The sequence below is a fragment of the Centruroides sculpturatus genome, unplaced genomic scaffold (assembly GCF_000671375.1).
Source record: "Centruroides sculpturatus isolate CEXI.00-Female unplaced genomic scaffold, Cexi_2.0 scaffold348, whole genome shotgun sequence".
In the NCBI taxonomy this organism is placed as follows: domain Eukaryota; kingdom Metazoa; phylum Arthropoda; class Arachnida; order Scorpiones; family Buthidae; genus Centruroides; species Centruroides sculpturatus.
The window spans coordinates 437,099-459,757 of record NW_019384859.1 but is presented as its reverse complement, the minus strand read 5'-3'; the positions used below and the strand labels follow the sequence as shown (position 1 = coordinate 459,757).

Below are 22,659 nucleotides of genomic sequence, written 5' to 3'. Positions count from 1 at the left end.
TCTAATTGAACTTAATTTAGATTCATTTACTTAAATGGTGATTAAGTTAACCGAGATTTAAATGTAAAATATTTATTTTAATTGTGTTTGAGTGAATTCTAAATGCAATTTTCTTATTTTAATTGAGATGATTATTTTACTATAATTATGTTCTAAATAATATTTATCTATTTTTTGATTGGCATGTTTTAAATATAATTTAAAAAAAAAAAAATTATTTTAGAATTTAATTAAGATTCGCCTGCTCAATTAAAAATGTAAAATGTCATAAATGTGACGAATTTTAATTGTGATATAAAATGATTATTACATTTGTGATTTAAATGATTTTACTTTTGTCAAAAAATTAATTATTATAATTGCGATTTAAATATGTTTAATTTTAATTATAATTTTTAAATATATATTATATATTATATATATTGCTATATTTGTATTTTAAATACGATAAGCTTTTACTATATTATGGTCAATTTATTTTAAATGCTATCTAATTAATTTAAATACAGTTTTTTAAATGCGATTTAGAACGATGATTTGAATCTAATTTATTTACTTTAAATTTCATTTAAAAAACGAGAATATAGAATTGTTGGAAAATATTATTTTTCCATTTATTAATAGTTAATAATGGATTTCATATTATAAATAGTAGTAAATGGGAAGGCCAAACAATTGGTTTGGGAGTTGGGAGTTGTGTTTCGTGCAGGTGTGGATACACAGGTGTGAACAAACACAATTAGCCATTCAGGAAAATCAGACTTTTCTATGTAAGGAGTGAGTCAGGCAAACTTGTTTCGGATATGAAATATTTTTAGGAGGAAACTAGGCCATTTGAAAATATTCTTGACCTTTACGCAGTTTCAATAATAAAGAGATTTTTATTTTTGTTTATCTAGAAATTAACTTAATGCATGTTACGTTTAATAAAAAGCTACAGTTTATAACTTCGCAAACTCTTTCTATAAAGATGAGACTAAGGTCAAGGGAGTCAAAAATTATCAATTCGATAGACACTGACGCATTTGGAAATTTGTTTAATCGCTTCTCCATTATCTTAATATCATCTATCAAAACAGGATAACCTTCGAATACAAAATAAAGAATTTATTAAAGATTGCATCAAGAACCTACATAATTTTTAAAAATTTATATAGATTTATACAGCTGGCGTTTTATTTTAATTATATATAATTTAGAAAAATTAATTTAAAAAATAAAAATTTAATATTCTGAGATATTGGGTGACGTCATATGGGATGGTTTGGTTGTCGGTTGAGGTCCAAAAGCCGGTTCCGAGCTGCCGTAGATGACATNCGAGGTTTGACTGTATATATTTACTTTAAATTTCATTTAAAAAACGAGAATATAGAATTGTTGGAAAATATTATTTTTCCATTTATTAATAGTTAATAATGGATTTCATATTATAAATAGTAGTAAATGGGAAGGCCAAACAATTGGTTTGGGAGTTGGGAGTTGTGTTTCGTGCAGGTGTGGATACACAGGTGTGAACAAACACAATTAGCCATTCAGGAAAATCAGACTTTTCTATGTAAGGAGTGAGTCAGGCAAACTTGTTTCGGATATGAAATATTTTTAGGAGGAAACTAGGCCATTTGAAAATATTCTTGACCTTTACGCAGTTTCAATAATAAAGAGATTTTTATTTTTGTTTATCTAGAAATTAACTTAATGCATGTTACGTTTAATAAAAAGCTACAGTTTATAACTTCGCAAACTCTTTCTATAAAGATGAGACTAAGGTCAAGGGAGTCAAAAATTATCAATTCGATAGACACTGACGCATTTGGAAATTTGTTTAATCGCTTCTCCATTATCTTAATATCATCTATCAAAACAGGATAACCTTCGAATACAAAATAAAGAATTTATTAAAGATTGCATCAAGAACCTACATAATTTTTAAAAATTTATATAGATTTATACAGCTGGCGTTTTATTTTAATTATATATAATTTAGAAAAATTAATTTAAAAAATAAAAATTTAATATTCTGAGATATTGGGTGACGTCATATGGGATGGTTTGGTTGTCGGTTGAGGTCCAAAAGCCGGTTCCGAGCTGCCGTAGATGACATTCGGAGATGCTTGCTTGATTAGAGCTGGACTTTAAATCAAAATTCTTTTATAAAATGTGTAACTTAAACATTGGAGTACTGGAATGTTAACAGCCATGTATCACTGTAATATGTTTTGGTTTGGACTGAGTGTTGTGATGTCCTTTTTTGGAAACTCTTATGAACAGCATTCAGAACATTTAGTTGTGGCTCATGATGTATATCCTGGATACATCATAAAGAAGTTAATAAATAAGGGTCAGTCATTTAGTCTTATCAATAATAAATTTTCAAATTATTTTACCATATTCAGTGATGGTGTTCTGGTTCCAACAGCTAGTATAGCTCATTTTATAGATTCCTCATTTACTTTGATTGTTAGAGAAGATTATCCTAACAGAACTGTAGAAAAAAATTTAATCATTCATGTTATGGAAAAAGACAAGATGTTAAAATTTATAAAGGATACATATTTAGGAAGTGTAACAGAGAATGAACCAAAAGGTTCTGAAGTAGAAGGTTTGGATTTATTTTTTGCAACAACTGATCCAAAGGATCAAGTAAAATATCAGTTTATAGATGGAAATGAAGATAATTCGTTTTCGATCAGGCAACAATCAGCAAATGACACAAATCTCATTATATATACAAATAATTCATTGGATCGTGAAACTAGAGAGGAATACAATCTGACTTTAGAAGCATCTAATAGTAAAGGTGATAGTGCAAAGACTTTCATTAGGATAAAAGTTGAGGATGTAAATGATAATCCTCCTCATTTATTAAAGAATAGTTATAAATTCCAAATACCAGATTCTACAGAGCTACACAAAGTTATTGGAAAGATAATTGCAGTGGATGCTGATGGTGATCAACCTGTATATCATTTTTCAAAAAAGCATTCGGTGTTTACTATTATTCCAAAAACAGGACAGATATTATTATTGGAAAAACCACAGCTGAAAACTTACAAATTCCTAGTGGAAGCTCACGATAATCGTAAACCACGTTTAACAAGTAATCCTGTTCCAGTTATAATTGAAGTATACAGCCATAAGAAAGTCAACGAAAATACAATAGAAAATCAAGTTATATTAGTGCGTAGTAAAAGATCGGGTAGACCTACAAAGACTTATAAATATAAAGAAACAGATGGAAGTATCAAGGGTAAAATAATGTTTCATCTAGAGAAACGAAATAACGAAGAAACATTTAAATTAGAAGGTATAAATCGTTGGATAGACATTGAGGAAAATGGAAGTATTAAAGTAAAGGAACCTTGGGACTACGAACAGTTAGAAAAAGAAAAAACTATAGATTTTTGGGTTTTAATAGGTATTCCAGGATTTCAAGAACATGAAAAACAGCGTGTTATTATTCACGTGAAAGATGTCAACGATGAGAGTCCTTATTTTATAAATAGACCTCTACCTATACAATTAAATGCACCTCCAGGTACTCCTGTTTTCAAATTAGAAGCTAGGGATCCTGACCAAGATCATGATATACATTATTACTTAGTTATGGATCGAACTGGTGGCAGATTTGAAGTTGACGAAAGATCTGGAGAGGTACGAACATTAGGAAGTGATCCTTTCATGTTGAATAAAGAATATGTATTGGATGTAAAAGCACAAGATCAAAATGGACGAATGGAAAGTGGTAGTGGCACTCTGCATTATCAATCGACTGGAGAGAAAAGGTTATCTATAATGGGAGGGAAAAGACCACCTCAGTTCTATATGTCAGATTATGAAGTAACCATTCCTGAAAATCAAAAGAAAGATTTTGATATTATTGAAGTGAAAGCAAAATCATTTGCAGATAGAGAGATTAGATATAGATTAAGAACTCAAGGTAAAGGTGTTGGAACTTTCTATATTGATCCTATAACAGGAGGAGTAAAATTAGCAAAAGATTTGGATTATGAGGATTTACGACAACTAAAGACATATTATCTTATTGTTACTGCAACTGAAGATTCTAGCGGATTTTCCACACATGTTGAGCTGATAATAAAAGTAACTGATGTAAATGATAATTCACCAAGATTCGAATTACCAGATTATCAAGCTCATAATGTTCCTGAAGATGTAAAAATTGGAACTTCAATTTTACAAGTTTCTGCTGCTGACGTGGATCAAGGGAAAAATTCTGAAATTGAATATTCTATAGATAAAGATGAATTTACAATTGATAATAAAGGCATTATTCGTTCCAATAAGAGATTTGATGCAGATATTACGAATGCATATGTTTTAACAGTCAGAGCTACAGATCAAGGAGATCCTCCTTTAACTGGAACAGCAACAGTACGAGTTTATATAGAAAACAAAAATGATGAATCACCAAAATTTAGCCTAGATGTATATACACCCGACGTAAATATTCTGAAACATTTAATTAATTTTATTTTATTATTTTTTTCTCATGGCTTCAAAATTTTGATGATGATATGCATTCGTTAAGTTCTCTCAACCGACAGAAAATTATGAAATTTTGACTGATGATGGACTAACTATGCAATATTCTTTACTCGTGTCAGAAAAGATTTTTCCAGTCATTTTTCTTCCAAATACTTGAACTTTTTTATCAGTAAAATTTATTGAAAAATATTAAATTAATATCTTGAATGTAATTTAAAATATGTATTTTGTGTAAAACTTTATGATATTAACTAAAGTAATTTTCTTATAAAGATTAAAGTGCGTTTTGTATAAATGAATATAGATTTATATTATTTGCATTTATTTGTAAGCAAATGCATAAATAGAAAAAATAAATGTAATAAATACTAGAAATTATAATTTAAAAAATAAAATATTTGATTAAAATTTAATAATTTTAATGAGTTTAATATTCTTATAATTATTTAAAATGTGCAAAACGTTTGTTTTGGTAGTATAATATCTATAGTCTACCTAAGATGATAATGCTTAATGGTCAAAGACGAACAGAAGAAAAAAGAAAACGTCAATGAATTTATTTAAACATAATTATATAAAAGTAAATATTTTAAATTTTATGATTTATGGAAGAAAAAGGGCCTAGAACATAAATTGAACAAAATTATAAATAAGCATATTTTAAATTAACGATGATAGATTTTGACAAATGTTATCAAAACCATAATCTCATTTCACGAAGATCAGTTTTATATTCATAGGACAACTTTAAGAAAATCAGTTTTAACTCAATGAATATTTTATGACAGATATGATTAAAAACAACAAAAAAAATTGATAATATTCATGCACAGTACATATTATTCTAACAAATAGTTTGAACAAATATTGTATTTCACGAGTGGAAAAAAATTTACAATTATCTTTCATTTATGTATTTCTTTCTAAAAAAAATCATAGAATTAATTCTATATTTTCATTTTAATTATTTGAATTGATTATTTTTCATGTTTTTTATGTAAAGATATATTTTCTAACAATTTTAATAATGAAAGAATTGATTATGAAGAGGTAATTAGGGCACCTCCCTCTTACAATCATTGCATCCATCTTAGCTTATGGGATAATTATCACAAGTAGCTATTGACTTCCCAATAAGTTAGCAGTGACCTATAAATGAGAATTTAATTACTTTGAATAAAAGAAACGACTGAACTAAGATAAATCAAATCTGTTTTTTCTTATTTTTTATCTTTCATTGTTGAATTAAGTACACTTCGTTTGAAGAAATCATAATAAAGCTTTTTTTTCCTTTCTTTCTCAAAGAATATTTTAATGCGGTAGCCTATATCAAAGTTGTACTATCTTTTACATAGTTAATTTATATATCTACATGTATTCCTAAATGTTATAAAAGTAAAATAATTTTATAATTATTTTCCTTATTCTTTTTACAGGTATAATGAATTCCTGTTTTAGTAATTTTTTTTTTCTTTTCGATTCTATGAATGAAGTCATACGTTTTATTTTATTTTTATTTTGTTTGTTTTTGGAAATATCCTTAAGGAAATTTCTTACAAGTTAAATAGAAAAATAACATTTAAACCGTTTTTAAAATTAAAAACTTCCTTATGATAAATTTTTAATTAAATTAAAAAAAACTTTAAAATTTTATAAAAATGTATTTATATTTTGAGAAATTGTTTTATATTTCACACAACACAAAATTTTTCTGTTAATTTTTAATTTTTCTTTAAATATTTTAGAAATTAAGTTTTATTTTATAGCAATTTTTTAAATTAAATAATTTATTTCTTTTCAACATTTTTAAAAATAATCTTTTTAATTTTTTATTGGAATTGTTTAAATTTTATTTTATGATTTGAAATAATTTATTTATTACAACATAAAGACAAATATTGAACGACTTTCCTTCTGTGTGCTTAATGTTTAAAATCGTGAGAATATTCCAACTTTATCACATGAATAAAACACATTATAATGCAAATAGAGGACATAAAGGAATAAATTTGATATCTTTACAGATAGGGATTATTAGTATATTCTGAGTAGATTTTTATCTATCTTCAAACTTATATCCTGTGGAGAGGGATCCATACAATGCGAGTTTTCAGGAATCATGAATAAGCGCAACGCTCTTTCATAATGAAGGCTATTTTGTATGAAGCGTTTATGTAGATAAGAAAATGGGTTTGACTTTTATGACTAAAATAAATATAGAAAAATTCTGTACATATTATTTTTAAACAGAATAAAAGATAGAAAATAACAATAACTTATTTTAAAACAGAAAAAAAAAAGTTATAGCTTCGTAAAACAGCGCTTCTTTCTTTTCTTTTTTTTTAGATTTGCAAATCCAATTTTATTAATTTTATAAAATTTTAAATATCTCTTATACTGCATTCAATTACGTAACTGCATGCTTAGAGATGAGAATATATTTAGATAGCTTGTCATATTTTATGCAAAATATAATATGTGACAGGAGACACAATGGACATCTGTATAAAATGACAGGCTTGACAGAAATGTCAAATTTGTTGAAGATTCATCTACATACAATATTGTTTGACGTTTTATAAAATCGATTTTTTTTTCTTTTTTTATTTAAATTTTTCGGTTCAAAATTCTTATTAGAAAGTTTTATTTCCTATTTAATATTTATATATTTACAAAGATTTATGTGCATCAATAATATTCATTCAATCTGAACCTTCACCTTCAATAAAGCAAATCAACATAAAATATAATGCAAAAATATTTGCCAAGTACTGTACAGTATACAGTATACAGACAAAGGTAAAAAAAATAAATATGGCTTTCAGGATGTTCACAAACTTTATCTTTTGCTTTTTTAAAATGAAAAAAATATATGTAAAAATACATATAAGAGATAGAATGTATCATAAAATTATTATAGTTCAATATAAAGGTTCTAATTTATCACAAATAATTGAAAAAAAATTTTTTTTGTTTCTCTGTTTCAGCGGACATTGTTATTATAAGAATTTACAACAGTCATTACTTGGCCGGATAGTGCTGATAGTCATAAATTTTGTTTTCCTGACCTGCAGTTGGCTGTCACTTCGCATATCAAAAAACTTTAAAAAATTTTTTTCTATTAGCTTATAACATATTTTATATATTGTTTACTGTATTTTAATTATTTTGAATCGAATATTGATGATGAGAATGCGAATGTGATAAATTATATAAGACAAACAGGTTATAGTTCAGAATTATAAATCTTCTATAAATCATTTCTAAAGGTTTATATTTTAAATTAGTTATTAATATTTTTTACGATAAATTTTTGATTTTCTATGTTTAAAAATATGTAAGGCCTAGGCTAAATATACATAAGTTTTGTATATTTTAATAGACTTATACTATTAAAAATGTAAGGTTTCCTTATTTTCTAACAACATAATCTCAAATTTGAATTTTTATACTATTTTTTTTAATAATAAGAACAATGTAAATATCGCAAAATCTTTGAAAAGAATACGGTTTAATACGATTTAATTATGATATATTAGATAACATTTTAACATTAGATATATGATATTAAATTTAGAATGTAAATTGCAAGCAAAATCATTTTTATACGTTATTTAACGAGTAAAAAAACTTTTTGTACGTTTATCGTCATCATCTACATTTTAAAACGCACTTTACGATGAAAAATTGTTTGTTTTTTTTCACTTTTTAAATATTTGTTTTCGTTTAATTTAGTTAGAAAGAATTGTTAAAAATTCTCTTCATTAGTTCTAATATACAATATCCATTAATTAACCTGCTGAAAAAATATGAATTCGGCTTTGATTCTCTCTTCAATCTTTTCATAGCATTTGACTCATCTTTAAAGAGGAATTAAAGTCTCTATTCTGTTTAAGATGTTTTATAACAGGATAGAAAATTCTTCTAGTGTTAAACTTTAACCTATTAATCTGGAGTTCATCTACGAGCGCACCTTTATTCGAATTCTCATAGAGGATGGGATTGCAATTTTTATGTTAGCACGGTGATGATGATGATGATGTAGTACGGAGTGATTGACCTCTCACCGTTGATTCGCATTCGTTGCCGTTTTATCCCCCCACCAACAAACAGGGACTAAACAGGGAGATGGACGGATGAATGTTGTCCGTTTAGTGAGTATTCTTGGGTGTCGGTAGCCAGACTCGATGCCGCCAGTCGGTGTGATCAGTCACTCACTCAGTTAGTGTAACATCACACACCGAAAGATAGATCTGTCCAAACGGTTATTATATAACGTAGAAAGATTTAAAAAAGGAAAACATTTAAAATTTAAAATATTTTAAAACATATACCGATCATTTTTCTAAAAATGTTTTAATTGTGTTAATATATTTATTCACACGTTTACTATACTCGTCGTCGCAACAACCGCAGCGAACGAATACTCGTAGATCTAATTGTGATGCGGTCGTTCGTCCGTTCGTCGCCCGATACTGTGTTAGTGTTGATGGATTCGTAAGAGGAATTTATTTGTTATTTTTATGAAAATTTGTGAAAAGTAATATATTAAATATATTAATAAATGAAACCATCGTCACTACATCACCAAATAATGTAAGTACGAAACATTTTTATCCACTACGATAACGTAAATAAGTTAGGCCTAGTCGAGTGACTTACTTGATGAATCCGTGTGAAAATTGTTTTAAAAAATTCACTTATTAATACTTTAATTAATTAAATATGCTTCCGCCTCTTACGTTCTTCTACCATTTACCATTCTGTTAAGGATTAACTCGCTTTATAACTTGTAAATGAATTATTTTTTTCCCTACCAAGTGTCATTCTTGTTAAGAAAGGGAATCTTATCTCTGTTTCTTTAACAAATATTTAGAATCTGCACTTCCGTCCGAGTGACAGTTCGTTAGATATTTCTCTCCTCCACTAATTTCGATTTATTCTCTTATTTATATCTTAAAAACATTCACTGATGAATACAAGTAATTAGGAAACTGTACAATATTTATTTATTTTCTAACAAACCTCATTTACTTACAATTGATAATTTATGTTTAAACTTAAATTGTTAATAGGTATTTAACATTTGAACAACAGGTGTGGAATGTATCATATTTATCAACTGTGGCCTAGTAGTAGGTAGTTGAATTGTTCTTTAAATATAACATTGATTTCCTCATTCAATGATTGTTACATTTTACACTCATTATATCAAGCTTTTTCAGAAGTATGATGCTTGTGGGTTAATTGTCTATGAAATACATTTGTATATTACCATGTAAATTGCTATTGATGTCGGATATGTAATTTGAAGTTTTCACTTTGTTGATTAAGAGTTTATTGGATGACTGTATTAACTACTTTCCATATATGTAATAGGATGGGTACGTCTAAGAGCGTGTATATTTGTAGATACAAACTTCAAAATAATAGTCCTACACAAATATTAGCTTGGAAAATTGATATATATTGTTGTATTTTGCTTTAAAGTTTAGATTTTAAATCTTATTCCTAAAAAAATATATATATAAAGATTTAAATCTATTAGATGTATAGTATATTAACAAATCTTTTAAAGTAGAAATTTCCATGCTGGTTTTTGTTACATATCACACAAGTAAATTATCGGAAGAATTAAATCAATGTTTATAATTGGGTAAAAGTGATTTAAAAATTCAAAATTTCAAACATTTTTTTAAAATATGAATATTTTTGAATGTTTACAAAGCTTATTTAATATATAAGAAGTTAGAATTTTTCTATATTTCTATAAATTATTTTTTCCTGAAGTTGTTCACAATGTATTGAGTACAATTATTTGCTAAATAACTGAAAATTATATTGAATTGCATATATATGGAGTGGCTCTAGTGTTGTTTGCAGGAGGTGACATTATATTTCATTTATAATATCTTCTGTAAGATATTGAATTGAATTTTGAGTGTTGCTGTTTACAGAAGCCTAATAGAAATTTGTCCTAGAGAAATAAGCCTATTAGTAAAATGTGACTTTCATTGTTATTCTATATATGAAATTTATTGAGAAAATTGGTTTTTAATTTTTTTTTAAAATTATTTCCTTTTAATTTAGTTTTGAAAAGGTTTATACCTAAGGTAACTTACTACAATTTCTTGGTAAACTGAGTTATTTTTGTTATCACTTTATTTTTAACTGATTTCAGTCTGTTATGACACACTACATTTATTGAAATAATATAAATGTTTCTTGCAACAAAATGATATTTAAAATTAATTTGATATTTACTTTTATTGTTATATATTACAATGTGATTGTGATTTTGAAACTATTTTTGATAAATGGTATTATTCTCATGAGTCAAATATGTTTTTACTTATTGTTATCAAGACATGACAATAATACTTAAGATATGATCTACGAGTTATATCTTGATTACTTATTATGATATCACTATAAAGACATTTTTAATTTTGAATTATTTTAACATTTTGCAATATTGATAAAATAGAATTATTTTGAGCTTTGTGGATAAAATTAGAAATAAAAAACTAACACTGAAAACATTATATATTATCAGTAGTAATTAGTAAATATTAAATACAAAATAACTAAAATTCTTAAATTAAATTGAGTATTCAGTTATCATTACTTTCTTAGAATAATAACTAGAGAGGTTGCGTCTGACGTTTCCATTGAGAAAACGTGTATGTCAAATGTTGAGCGCCGCATTCCTGTAAGCCTAGAAGTTTAACAATGGCGTTTGGAACGTCAGTGGAATCATGCTCGACGTTCCAAACGCCATTGTCAAACTTCTAGGCTTACAGGAATGCGGCGCTCAACATCCGACATACACGTTTTCCTGATGGAAATGCTGGACGCAACCTCTCTGCAGTGAAATCTGCTACCACTGAAGGGACCAGCTCAAAGTAGTCACTTTATACAAGTGGTGACATTAGCAGGTTTTACTGTATAAGATAACTACATACATGCTTAAAGACATAAATAAGCCATATTTTTTTATCTACTGATAATTATCCGAACTATCATGTTCCATCTTCATACTTTCAGACAAATATAATAATGCAATAAGAATGAAAAACAAAAATATAAATTTTAAACTCTGCAAGTTCACATGGATCAAACATAAATCAGAAGTAAATACTGTACTGTAAAAACATTTTTTAATTGGACTGCAATTTTGAAAAAATTGTAGATCTATAAATTCTCATTGTCGTCTGTCTGTCTTTTCTTAATCACAAGAATGGAGTGAATTAGATGAAATCTGAGACCAGAAATGGAAACCTTAGGGACAGAAGGCCCTGATTAACTATGTACAAACTTCTGATGCAAAGTGGAAGTCACATTATTTCAGTTCAAAAGTTCTCTCCTAAAAGCAGTTAATGGATACTTGGTTTGACTCTATTGTTAAAGGAAAAGTATGATGTATAGGGGTAAGCCACTACTAATACTTTGAGATGAAGAGCATATATTTTAAATTAAATAAATTGAAAATATGATTAAAAATTGCAGCCTGGCATTGTGATGATGTCACAATAAATAATTGATCCATTTAAATATATATGCTATGTTTAGACATCTGCAAATTTGCATGCACAGAATACACATTAAAAACAAATGTGGATATAATTATATATCAAATGGCTATGTATGCTCAGCAGTATATATAAAGCTTAAGCAATTTAAGATTCAAATTTATCTCAAGATAAAATGGAAACTTTAAAATTATGCAAATGTTAATATAGTTTTATTAACAAATGAGAATTAAACATGAAATGGTAATTAACACTAAAATAATGTAAAAATAAAATAATAAAACTAACTAAACTACATAAGATAAAACAAAACCATTAGTTTAAGGTACATAAAGTCTGTGGACTCAATAGTCAAAAATTTTAATTTTGTTTTCTATTTATTTTGTGAATATGTATACATTAACATATCACCTAACCCTTCCAGCTTCTTTGCTCTAAGTTTTATCCAGATCAAGAAGTTCATTTCCCTATGAGAACTGTTGCTATCTCAGATGGTCAGTGGTTTTCAATGTTCACACAAAACAGTTTGGCTGCTCTTAAAACCATGTTTTTCTCAGATGAAGCTTGGTTTCATTTATCAGATTATGTAAATGTCCAGAATAATTGGTATTGGGCCTTGGAAAACCTGCTTATTTTTTATAAACAACTTCTTCATTTATAGAATGTGGACATTGAATGCACGATATCTTACCAAAGAATAATTGGGTTTTTTTTTATGGTATTGTCATAGCTTGTGTGTATAAAGACATCATCCAGCAATTTTTTGCTCTTCTAGAACTAAATGAGTGATTATGTTTATTATGTTGGTTTCTATATATGGGTACTCCTTCACTTACATACAGGTTAGGCACCTGACATTTTGTAGTAAGTTGAAAACTAACATAAAACACATTTGCACACAAAATAACTACTTATTTGGTCCTTTAATATAATTAATATAATACATTATACTCATTTACCTGCTCACTGCTGTTTAGGAGCAGGTGTTTCAAAAGTGGTTTTTTTTCCACCTAATGCACTTAGTTTTATAATATCCAATTTACAGTAGTTTCCATGGATATAAATGGAAATAATCTAGTATGGAGATAAATGCATTTCTTGCATTGAACTTGCATTTCTTGCATTGAATTCCACTGCTAAATTTACTATTATATTTTGAATGCATTTTGAAGTACTGGTAAACCCCGTATAACATTACACTTCTATAGCATGGATTCACTCTAACACGGTTTGAGAATTGGGAACATCCCTGTATAACACGGTGCTTTTATAGCATTATAACTCTAAGATGGTTCGAGAATTGGTTAAAACCCTCGTACAACATGAAATGTAATAAATTTTCAAGTACTTAAGTATGTAAATTTTCTTTTCCCGCTTTCTGTCGATACACGTGGTCCTTCTTGAAACTTGTTTTATTGTTGCCAGATCTTGACGCTTCTGATTTTGATATTGCCAGATGTTTTTCCCTTATTCCATACTTGCTTTATTCTTCATAAGTGCTTAGCAACCATATAAGGAAATTTATAAAGATCTTTTAACTAAAAGCAAGCAATCCAAAATAGCATATTTTTTGCAAACTGTAGAGCATGGATATGAAGATAATGCAGTAAAATACTCAGAGGATAAGGATACCTTGCCAAAGAGAAAATGCTCTCGGTTAATAGTGCTTAGTGATGATGAAGAAAACATTGTTTAATTTATATTAATATGTATCACTTAAGAAAATTTTAATAAAGATATTTATCTTAATTATGAAAATANAGCAAATGACACAAATCTCATTATATATACAAATAATTCATTGGATCGTGAAACTAGAGAGGAATACAATCTGACTTTAGAAGCATCTAATAGTAAAGGTGATAGTGCAAAGACTTTCATTAGGATAAAAGTTGAGGATGTAAATGATAATCCTCCTCATTTATTAAAGAATAGTTATAAATTCCAAATACCAGATTCTACAGAGCTACATAAAGTTATTGGAAAAATAATTGCAGTGGATGCTGATGGTGATTAACCTGTATATTATTTTTCAAAAAAGCATTCAGTGTTTATTATTATTCCAAAAACAGGAGAGATATTATTATTGGAAAAACCGCAGCTGAAAACACAAATTCCTAGTGGAAGCTCACGATAATCGTAAACCACGTTTAACAAGTAATCCTGTTCCAGTTATAATTGAAGTATACAGCCATAAGAAAGTCAACGAAAATACAATAGAAAATCAAGTTATATTAGTGCGTAGTAAAAGATCGGGTAGACCTACAAAGACTTATAAATATAAAGAAACAGATGGAAGTATCAAGGGTAAAATAATGTTTCATCTAGAGAAACGAAATAACGAAGAAACATTTAAATTAGAAGGTATAAATCGTTGGATAGACATTGAGGAAAATGGAAGTATTAAAGTAAAGGAACCTTGGGACTACGAACAGTTAGAAAAAGAAAAAACTATAGATTTTTGGGTTTTAATAGGTATTCCAGGATTTCAAGAACATGAAAAACAGCGTGTTATTATTCACGTGAAAGATGTCAACGATGAGAGTCCTTATTTTATAAATAGACCTCTACCTATACAATTAAATGCACCTCCAGGTACTCCTGTTTTCAAATTAGAAGCTAGGGATCCTGACCAAGATCATGATATACATTATTACTTAGTTATGGATCGAACTGGTGGCAGATTTGAAGTTGACGAAAGATCTGGAGAGGTACGAACATTAGGAAGTGATCCTTTCATGTTGAATAAAGAATATGTATTGGATGTAAAAGCACAAGATCAAAATGGACGAATGGAAAGTGGTAGTGGCACTCTGCATTATCAATCGACTGGAGAGAAAAGGTTATCTATAATGGGAGGGAAAAGACCACCTCAGTTCTATATGTCAGATTATGAAGTAACCATTCCTGAAAATCAAAAGAAAGATTTTGATATTATTGAAGTGAAAGCAAAATCATTTGCAGATAGAGAGATTAGATATAGATTAAGAACTCAAGGTAAAGGTGTTGGAACTTTCTATATTGATCCTATAACAGGAGGAGTAAAATTAGCAAAAGATTTGGATTATGAGGATTTACGACAACTAAAGACATATTATCTTATTGTTACTGCAACTGAAGATTCTAGCGGATTTTCCACACATGTTGAGCTGATAATAAAAGTAACTGATGTAAATGATAATTCACCAAGATTTGAATTACCAGATTATCAAGCTCATAATGTTCCTGAAGATGTAAAAATTGGAACTTCAATTTTACAAGTTTCTGCTGCTGACGTGGATCAAGGGAAAAATTCTGAAATTGAATATTCTATAGATAAAGATGAATTTACAATTGATAATAAAGGCATTATTCGTTCCAATAAGAGATTTGATGCAGATATTACGAATGCATATGTTTTAACAGTCAGAGCTACAGATCAAGGAGATCCTCCTTTAACTGGAACAGCAACAGTACGAGTTTATATAGAAAACAAAAATGATGAATCACCAAAATTTAGCCTAGATGTATATACACCCGACGTAAATATTCTGAAACATTTAATTAATTTTATTTTATTATTTTTTTCTCATGGCTTCAAAATTTTGATGATGATATGCATTCGTTAAGTTCTCTCAACCGACAGAAAATTATGAAATTTTGACTGATGATGGACTAACTATGCAATATTCTTTACTCGTGTCAGAAAAGATTTTTCCAGTCATTTTTCTTCCAAATACTTGAACTTTTTTATCAGTAAAATTTATTGAAAAATATTAAATTAATATCTTGAATGTAATTTAAAATATGTATTTTGTGTAAAACTTTATGATATTAACTAAAGTAATTTTCTTATAAAGATTAAAGTGCGTTTTGTATAAATGAATATAGATTTATATTATTTGCATTTATTTGTAAGCAAATGCATAAATAGAAAAAATAAATGTAATAAATACTAGAAATTATAATTTAAAAAATAAAATATTTGATTAAAATTTAATAATTTTAATGAGTTTAATATTCTTATAATTATTTAAAATGTGCAAAACGTTTGTTTTGGTAGTATAATATCTATAGTCTACCTAAGATGATAATGCTTAATGGTCAAAGACGAACAGAAGAAAAAAGAAAACGTCAATGAATTTATTTAAACATAATTATATAAAAGTAAATATTTTAAATTTTATGATTTATGGAAGAAAAAGGGCCTAGAACATAAATTGAACAAAATTATAAATAAGCATATTTTAAATTAACGATGATAGATTTTGACAAATGTTATCAAAACCATAATCTCATTTCACGAAGATCAGTTTTATATTCATAGGACAACTTTAAGAAAATCAGTTTTAACTCAATGAATATTTTATGACAGATATGATTAAAAACAACAAAAAAAATTGATAATATTCATGCACAGTACATATTATTCTAACAAATAGTTTGAACAAATATTGTATTTCACGAGTGGAAAAAAATTTACAATTATCTTTCATTTATGTATTTCTTTCTAAAAAAAATCATAGAATTAATTCTATATTTTCATTTTAATTATTTGAATTGATTATTTTTAATGTTTTTTTATGTAAAGATATATTTTCTAACAATTTTAATAATGAAAGAATTGATTATGAAGAGGTAATTAGGGCACCTCCCTCTTACAATCATTGCATCCATCTTAGCTTATGGGATAATTATCACAAGTAGCTATTGACTTCCCAATAAGTTAGCAGTGACCTATAAATGAGAATTTAATTACTTTGAATAAAAGAAACGACTGAACTAAGATAAATCAAATCTGTTTTTTCTTATTTTTTATCTTTCATTGTTGAATTAAGTACACTTCGTTTGAAGAAATCATAATAAAGCTTTTTTTTCCTTTCTTTCTCAAAGAATATTTTAATGCGGTAGCCTATATCAAAGTTGTACTATCTTTTACATAGTTAATTTATATATCTACATGTATTCCTAAATGTTATAAAAGTAAAATAATTTTATAATTATTTTCCTTATTCTTTTTACAGGTATAATGAATTCCTGTTTTAGTAATTTTTTTTTTCTTTTCGATTCTATGAATGAAGTCATACGTTTTATTTTATTTTTATTTTGTTTGTTTTTGGAAATATCCTTAAGGAAATTTCTTACAAGTTAAATAGAAAAATAACATTTAAACCGTTTTTAAAATTAAAAACTTCCTTATGATAAATTTTTAATTAAATTAAAAAAAACTTTAAAATTTTATAAAAATGTATTTATATTTTGAGAAATTGTTTTATATTTCACACAACACAAAATTTTTCTGTTAATTTTTAATTTTTCTTTAAATATTTTAGAAATTAAGTTTTATTTTATAGCAATTTTTTAAATTAAATAATTTATTTCTTTTCAACATTTTTAAAAATAATCTTTTTAATTTTTTATTGGAATTGTTTAAATTTTATTTTATGATTTGAAATAATTTATTTATTACAACATAAAGACAAATATTGAACGACTTTCCTTCTGTGTGCTTAATGTTTAAAATCGTGAGAATATTCCAACTTTATCACATGAATAAAACACATTATAATGCAAATAGAGGACATAAAGGAATAAATTTGATATCTTTACAGATAGGGATTATTAGTATATTCTGAGTAGATTTTTATCTATCTTCAAACTTATATCCTGTGGAGAGGGATCCATACAATGCGAGTTTTCAGGAATCATGAATAAGCGCAACGCTCTTTCATAATGAAGGCTATTTTGTATGAAGCGTTTATGTAGATAAGAAAATGGGTTTGACTTTTATGACTAAAATAAATATAGAAAAATTCTGTACATATTATTTTTAAACAGAATAAAAGATAGAAAATAACAATAACTTATTTTAAAACAGAAAAAAAAAAAGTTATAGCTTCGTAAAACAGCGCTTCTTTCTTTTCTTTTTTTTTAGATTTGCAAATCCAATTTTATTAATTTTATAAAATTTTAAATATCTCTTATACTGCATTCAATTACGTAACTGCATGCTTAGAGATGAGAATATATTTAGATAGCTTGTCATATTTTATGCAAAATATAATATGTGACAGGAGACACAATGGACATCTGTATAAAATGACAGGCTTGACAGAAATGTCAAATTTGTTGAAGATTCATCTACATACAATATTGTTTGACGTTTTATAAAATCGATTTTTTTTTCTTTTTTTATTTAAATTTTTCGGTTCAAAATTCTTATTAGAAAGTTTTATTTCCTATTTAATATTTATATATTTACAAAGATTTATGTGCATCAATAATATTCATTCAATCTGAACCTTCACCTTCAATAAAGCAAATCAACATAAAATATAATGCAAAAATATTTGCCAAGTACTGTACAGTATACAGTATACAGACAAAGGTAAAAAAAAATTAATATGGCTTTCAGGATGTTCACAAACTTTATCTTTTGCTTTTTTAAAATGAAAAAAATATATGTAAAAATACATATAAGAGATAGAATGTATCATAAAATTATTATAGTTCAATATAAAGGTTCTAATTTATCACAAATAATTGAAAAAAAATTTTTTTTGTTTCTCTGTTTCAGCGGACATTGTTATTATAAGAATTTACAACAGTCATTACTTGGCCGGATAGTGCTGATAGTCATAAATTTTGTTTTCCTGACCTGCAGTTGGCTGTCACTTCGCATATCAAAAAACTTTAAAAAATTTTTTTCTATTAGCTTATAACATATTTTATATATTGTTTACTGTATTTTAATTATTTTGAATCGAATATTGATGATGAGAATGCGAATGTGATAAATTATATAAGACAAACAGGTTATAGTTCAGAATTATAAATCTTCTATAAATCATTTCAAAAGGTTTATATTTTAAATTAGTTATTAATATTTTTTACGATAAATTTTTGATTTTCTATGTTTAAAAATATGTAAGGCCTAGGCTAAATATACATAAGTTTTGTATATTTTAATAGACTTATACTATTAAAAATGTAAGGTTTCCTTATTTTCTAACAACATAATCTCAAATTTGAATTTTTATACTATTTTTTTTAATAATAAGAACAATGTAAATATCGCAAAATCTTTGAAAAGAATACGGTTTAATACGATTTAATTATGATATATTAGATAACATTTTAGCATTAGATATATGATATTAAATTTAGAATGTAAATTGCAAGCAAAATCATTTTTATACGTTATTTAACGAGTAAAAAAACTTTTTGTACGTTTATCGTCATCATCTACATTTTAAAACGCACTTTACGATGAAAAATTGTTTGTTTTTTTTCACTTTTTAAATATTTGTTTTCGTTTAATTTAGTTAGAAAGAATTGTTAAAAATTCTCTTCACTAGTTCTAATATACAATATCCATTAATTAACCTGCTGAAAAAATATGAATTCGGCTTTGATTCTCTCTTCAATCTTTTCATAGCATTTGACTCATCTTTAAAGAGGAATTAAAGTCTCTATTCTGTTTAAGATGTTTTATAACAGGATAGAAAATTCTTCTAGTGTTAAACTTTAACCTATTAATCTGGAGTTCATCTACGAGCGCACCTTTATTCGAATTCTCATAGAGGATGGGATTGCAATTTTTATGTTAGCACGGTGATGATGATGATGATGTAGTACGGAGTGATTGACCTCTCACCGTTGATTCGCATTCGTTGCCGTTTTATCCCCCCACCAACAAACAGGGACTAAACAGGGAGATGGACGGATGAATGTTGTCCGTTTAGTGAGTATTCTTGGGTGTCGGTAGCCAGACTCGATGCCGCCAGTCGGTGTGATCAGTCACTCACTCAGTTAGTGTAACATCACACACCGAAAGATAGATCTGTCCAAACGGTTATTATATAACGTAGAAAGATTTAAAAAAGGAAAACATTTAAAATTTAAAATATTTTAAAACATATACCGATCATTTTTCTAAAAATGTTTTAATTGTGTTAATATATTTATTCACACGTTTACTATACTCGTCGTCGCAACAACCGCAGCGAACGAATACTCGTAGATCTAATTGTGATGCGGTCGTTCGTCCGTTCGTCGCCCGATACTGTGTTAGTGTTGATGGATTCGTAAGAGGAATTTATTTGTTATTTTTATGAAAATTTGTGAAAAGTAATATATTAAATATATTAATAAATGAAACCATCGTCACTACATCACCAAATAATGTAAGTACGAAACATTTTTATCCACTACGATAACGTAAATAAGTTAGGCCTAGTCGAGTGACTTACTTGATGAATCCGTGTGAAAATTGTTTTAAAAAATTCACTTATTAATACTTTAATTAATTAAATATGCTTCCGCCTCTTACGTTCTTCTACCATTTACCATTCTGTTAAGGATTAACTCGCTTTATAACTTGTAAATGAATTATTTTTTTCCCTACCAAGTGTCATTCTTGTTAAGAAAGGGAATCTTATCTCTGTTTCTTTAACAAATATTTAGAATCTGCACTTCCGTCCGAGTGACAGTTCGTTAGATATTTCTCTCCTCCACTAATTTCGATTTATTCTCTTATTTATATCTTAAAAACATTCACTGATGAATACAAGTAATTAGGAAACTGTACAATATTTATTTATTTTCTAACAAACCTCATTTACTTACAATTGATAATTTATGTTTAAACTTAAATTGTTAATAGGTATTTAACATTTGAACAACAGGTGTGGAATGTATCATATTTATCAACTGTGGCCTAGTAGTAGGTAGTTGAATTGTTCTTTAAATATAACATTGATTTCCTCATTCAATGATTGTTACATTTTACACTCATTATATCAAGCTTTTTCAGAAGTATGATGCTTGTGGGTTAATTGTCTATGAAATACATTTGTATATTACCATGTAAATTGCTATTGATGTCGGATATGTAATTTGAAGTTTTCACTTTGTTGATTAAGAGTTTATTGGATGACTGTATTAACTACTTTCCATATATGTAATAGGATGGGTACGTCTAAGAGCGTGTATATTTGTAGATACAAACTTCAAAATAATAGTCCTACACAAATATTAGCTTGGAAAATTGATATATATTGTTGTATTTTGCTTTAAAGTTTAGATTTTAAATCTTATTCCTAAAAAAATATATATATAAAGATTTAAATCTATTAGATGTATAGTATATTAACAAATCTTTTAAAGTAGAAATTTCCATGCTGGTTTTTGTTACATATCACACAAGTAAATTATCGGAAGAATTAAATCAATGTTTATAATTGGGTAAAAGTGATTTAAAAATTCAAAATTTCAAACATTTTTTTAAAATATGAATATTTTTGAATGTTTACAAAGCTTATTTAATATATAAGAAGTTAGAATTTTTCTATATTTCTATAAATTATTTTTTCCTGAAGTTGTTCACAATGTATTGAGTACAATTATTTGCTAAATAACTGAAAATTATATTGAATTGCATATATATGGAGTGGCTCTAGTGTTGTTTGCAGGAGGTGACATTATATTTCATTTATAATATCTTCTGTAAGATATTGAATTGAATTTTGAGTGTTGCTGTTTACAGAAGCCTAATAGAAATTTGTCCTAGAGAAATAAGCCTATTAGTAAAATGTGACTTTCATTGTTATTCTATATATGAAATTAATTGAGAAAATTGGTTTTTAATTTTTTTTAAAAATTATTTCCTTTTAATTTAGTTTTGAAAAGGTTTATACCTAAGGTAACTTACTACAATTTCTTGGTAAACTGAGTTATTTTTGTTATCACTTTATTTTTAACTGATTTCAGTCTGTTATGACACACTACATTTATTGAAATAATATAAATGTTTCTTGCAACAAAATGATATTTAAAATTAATTTGATATTTACTTTTATTGTTATATATTACAATGTGATTGTGATTTTGAAACTATTTTTGATAAATGGTATTATTCTCATGAGTCAAATATGTTTTTACTTATTGTTATCAAGACATGACAATAATACTTAAGATATGATCTACGAGTTATATCTTGATTACTTATTATGATATCACTATAAAGACATTTTTAATTTTGAATTATTTTAACATTTTGCAATATTGATAAAATAGAATTATTTTGAGCTTTGTGGATAAAATTAGAAATAAAAAACTAACACTGAAAACATTATATATTATCAGTAGTAATTAGTAAATATTAAATACAAAATAACTAAAATTCTTAAATTAAATTGAGTATTCAGTTATCATTACTTTCTTAGAATAATAACTAGAGAGGTTGCGTCTGACGTTTCCATTGAGAAAACGTGTATGTCAAATGTTGAGCGCCGCATTCCTGTAAGCCTAGAAGTTTAACAATGGCGTTTGGAAGTCAGTGGAATCATGCTCGACATTCCAAACGCCATTGTCAAACTTCTAGGCTTACAGGAATGCGGCGCTCAACATCCGACATACACGTTTTCCTGATGGAAATGCTGGACGCAACCTCTCTGCAGTGAAATCTGCTACCACTGAAGGGACCAGCTCAAAGTAGTCACTTTATACAAGTGGTGACATTAGCAGGTTTTACTGTATAAGATAACTACATACATGCTTAAAGACATAAATAAGCCATATTTTTTTATCTACTGATAATTATCCGAACTATCATGTTCCATCTTCATACTTTCAGACAAAT

At 26.9% G+C, this 22,659-nt stretch overlaps 2 protein-coding genes across 8 annotated transcripts in view; both read left to right on the top strand.

Annotated features, from left to right (window-relative positions):
- LOC111630619 (neural-cadherin-like) overlaps positions 1-15,731 on the top strand; it is a 28,353-nt gene extending 12,622 nt beyond the window's left edge. The window contains 3 exon segments of the mRNA XM_023374751.1: positions 2,165-4,543; positions 13,802-14,142; positions 14,144-15,731. Of these exon segments, the coding sequence (XP_023230519.1) occupies positions 2,165-4,543; positions 13,802-14,142; positions 14,144-15,646 (4,223 nt within the window). The 3' untranslated portion in view covers positions 15,647-15,731.
- A 4,275-nt stretch (positions 15,732-20,006) lies between these two features.
- Positions 20,007-22,659, top strand: part of LOC111630631 (protein mothers against dpp-like) — a 49,212-nt gene continuing 46,559 nt past the window's right edge. The window contains exon 1 of one of the 7 annotated variants that reach the window (XM_023374763.1): positions 20,007-20,203. The gene's annotated coding sequence lies outside the window, so the exon portion shown is untranslated. The remainder of the gene's footprint in view (positions 20,204-22,659) is intronic. The other 6 variants (XM_023374760.1, XM_023374764.1, XM_023374762.1 and 3 more) reach the window with 6 other exon arrangements.